At 47.3% G+C, this 3,245-nt stretch overlaps 1 protein-coding gene across 1 annotated transcript in view; it reads left to right on the forward strand.

The window, feature by feature from the left end:
- ITCH (itchy E3 ubiquitin protein ligase) overlaps positions 1-3,245 on the forward strand; it is a gene marked incomplete at its 5' end in the record, with an annotated part of 26,167 nt that overhangs the window by 8,155 nt on the left and 14,767 nt on the right. Inside the window, 2 exons of the mRNA XM_009080692.1 lie at positions 292-387; positions 1,578-1,752. Coding sequence (XP_009078940.1) covers positions 292-387; positions 1,578-1,752 — 271 coding nt within the window. The remainder of the gene's footprint in view (positions 1-291; positions 388-1,577; positions 1,753-3,245) is intronic.

Consider the following 3,245-nt stretch of genomic DNA (forward strand, 5'->3'; position numbering starts at 1 on the left):
GGTAGGGTTGGACTCGATGATCTTGGAGGTCTTTTCCAACCCGGCTGATTCCATCATTCTATGTACAATGTGTTCTGTATTTTAATTGGCAAAGGATTGCTTTTGACCTGGGCATTGTACCACTGTGTGTTGGGCTGCATTTTGGTGCTTCCATGAGCCAAGTCTTAGTTTCAAGCATTTTATTTAATAATAAGAATTTTCTAAGAAAGAACCTTTCTCATCTTTATGCTATGGATGAACAGTTGGAGCAGTTTGATCTGAAGGAATGCTAAACAATGGTTTCCTTTCCAGCTGGGAACAAAGAGTAGACCAGCATGGTCGAGTGTACTATGTAGATCATGTGGAGAAAAGGACAACGTGGGATCGGCCAGAGCCTCTTCCCCCAAGGTGAGCCAGGATCAGGCATGTGATTGTTTGGAATATGTCTGGGTTTTCCAGGGATTAATTGCCTGAATTAAAGCTAGAAAGCATGTCTGTAAAGAGGAGTGTGAACCCAGTGCAAACAGTGGCTCCAGGTTGGCTCCATAGTATGGCAAAGAGGCGAATTGCAAAAATCACCAAATCTGAATTTCCTGGCAAAGATTGTGTAAATGCATCTTTACTGCCCGAGAAACACGTTGCAGTTACACACAGTAGACACCCCCAAGTGGAAAAGAGAACCACAGCCACTGCACTGTACTTTGGGCTTGAGGTAACTATCAGCTGGAGCACAAATGCTCTTGGCTGCCTCTTATCCTGACGTTACTGGGCATAGGCCTTTGATCTTGTCTCGGGCTTTCTAGCTGCTAATGTACTATGCACAGCTAAACCAGCTTTGGTTGTTAGGCCTTTCAGGCTCTTGGCATCAGAAGAGCCAGTGATGTTAGGTCACAGTTGTTCTATGTTGCTTATTTTTTAAGAAATATAAGAAAAATACAAGGATTATTGTTGCACTTCATTCAGCCTCAAATGGGTCACACACTAGACAGAATTACAAAGTAAAATGTGAGGTGCTAAAGAGAACCTGGTATTAACAAAAACTGGGAGAGAGTCTCATAAAGGGAGCCCAGCTGTCATATTTCAAGTTACTTTGGACTCTTTGAGAGGACCAACTAGTGTATTACTTAAAATTGCTCAGAATGTTAATGTTTTCTTTCCAGTTTTGTGATTAACTGAGAATTGGGAAGAAACCCCACACCAAACCAAACCAACAAGTCCTGTGCCCATCTCTGCCTTTTGTGCCAGATTAGAGTGTGAGGAAGTCTTGCACTGAATAGCCCAAACTCTCAGGGGGTTTGCTGTGTGTTTGGGAGAAAGCAGCAGACTTGTGTCATGGGCTGGGCGGGCTAACTACAGTGATGCCAGCATGGAATGGGCAATGGTTTAGACAGCTCTTAAAATGTTTCAAAGCCCCCTAAATGTACAGTAAATAGAATGAGACTGATTTGGGCTAGTGTACAACAAATAAAAGTGATTCTCCTCAAACAATTGAGCCCATGCTCTGTTCCTTCCCATCACACTGCCTGTTTGCTTCTGAGCCCTCACACTGCCTTCTCACTCCTGCCATTGACAACTATTGTTGGGAATCTTTTTCAAAGCTGGGAGAGAAGAGTGGACAATATGGGGAGGATTTATTACGTTGACCACTTCACCAGAACCACAACGTGGCAGAGGCCAACACTGGAGTCAGTCCGGAATTATGAGCAATGGCAGCTGCAGCGCAGTCAGCTCCAGGGAGCAATGCAGCAGTTCAACCAGAGGTTCATTTATGGGGTAAGCAATGCATGAAGGGCTGAAGGCTTTCATAATTTTGTAATGTGTGAAGGGGTTGGAATGGAGCTCAGAGATCACTCAGCCCCAACCCCTGCCCTGGGCAGGGACACCTCCCACCAGAGCAGGTTGCTCAAGGCTTTAGCCAACCTGGCTGTGAACACTGCCAGGGCTGGGGCAGCCACAGCCTCCCTGGGCAACCTGGGACAGTGTCTCACCACCCTCACAGCAAAAAATTATTCCTGATATCTAATCTGAATCTCCCTCTTTCAATTTCCCCCCATTGCTCCTTGTCCTGTCCCTGCAGCTCCTAACCAAGAGTCCCTCTGCAGCTTCCCTGGCGCCCCTTCAGCTCCTGGCAGGTTGCTCTGAGGTCTCCACACAACCTTCTCTTCTCCAGGCTGAACAGCCCCAACTCTCTCAGCCTGTGCTCATAGGGAAGGTGCTCCAGTGCTCTGATCAGCTCTGTGGCCTCCTCTGGCCTTGCTCCAACAGTTCCATGTCCTTCTGATGTTGGGGACACCAGAACTGTGTGCAGGACTCCAGGTGGAGTCGCACCAGAGCAGAGTAGAAGGGGAGAATCCCCTCCCTCACCTGCTGCCACACTCCTGTGGATGCAGCCCAGGACACAGTTGGTTTCTGGGCTGTGAGCTCACACTGCAGCTCATGGGGAATTTGTCACCAACAATCACCCTCAAGTCCTTCTCCTAGAGCTGCTCTCAATGATGTCTCCCCCAGCCTGTAGGTGTGTCTGGGATTGCCCTGACTGAGGCGTAGGACCTTGCACTTGGCTTTGAACTCCATGAGGTTGGCATTAGCTGCCTCTCCAGCCTGTCCAGATCCCTCTGGACAGCCCATCCCTTTCCCTCCAGCATCTCAGTTCCGTTGGGTTTGGGGTTTGGCCATGCTTGTGGGTGACTTTTCCCCACAAAGACACCAGAGTGGTCTGGTTTATTCTTTCAGATGATACAGTGTGTGGCATGGCAGGGATTCCTCATTGCAGCCTTAGTTCACGGCCGTGTAGTGGCTGCAGGCAGCACATGCAGAGGAATGGGGTTTAGTTGTCTGAATATGAGTGTTCTTTGATAATGCATAATATTGACAAAACCTTTGGTTCAAAACAAGCTACAGCTTAGTAATAAGCTGGTTTAGCTGTATTGTATCTTGTGTTGGCTTGGCCAAGCACCTGGGAGGTAAGCAAGCTCACAGGCCACACATTTCTGCTCTGGGTGAAGTGAATTATGCACAATGAATATTAGGAAAGCAGAGACATTGAAAAGAATCCTTCCAGAGTTGTAAATTCATTGTTTACCTGTGAATAGCAAATTGTAGATCACTCCAGCTCATGCTGCTGATTTACCAAGAGTAGTGAAGGCTCTGAATTTGCTGTGTGAGAATCAAGTGGAGCCTATAAATAGTGGTGGGGAGAACTGTGCTGACTGCAGCAATGAAGTGGTTTGCTCACTGCTTGTTTTGGGTGCTACTGAACTCATTTC

Source organism: Acanthisitta chloris, unplaced genomic scaffold (assembly GCF_000695815.1).
Source record: "Acanthisitta chloris isolate BGI_N310 unplaced genomic scaffold, ASM69581v1 scaffold11228, whole genome shotgun sequence".
NCBI lineage: Eukaryota > Metazoa > Chordata > Aves > Passeriformes > Acanthisittidae > Acanthisitta > Acanthisitta chloris.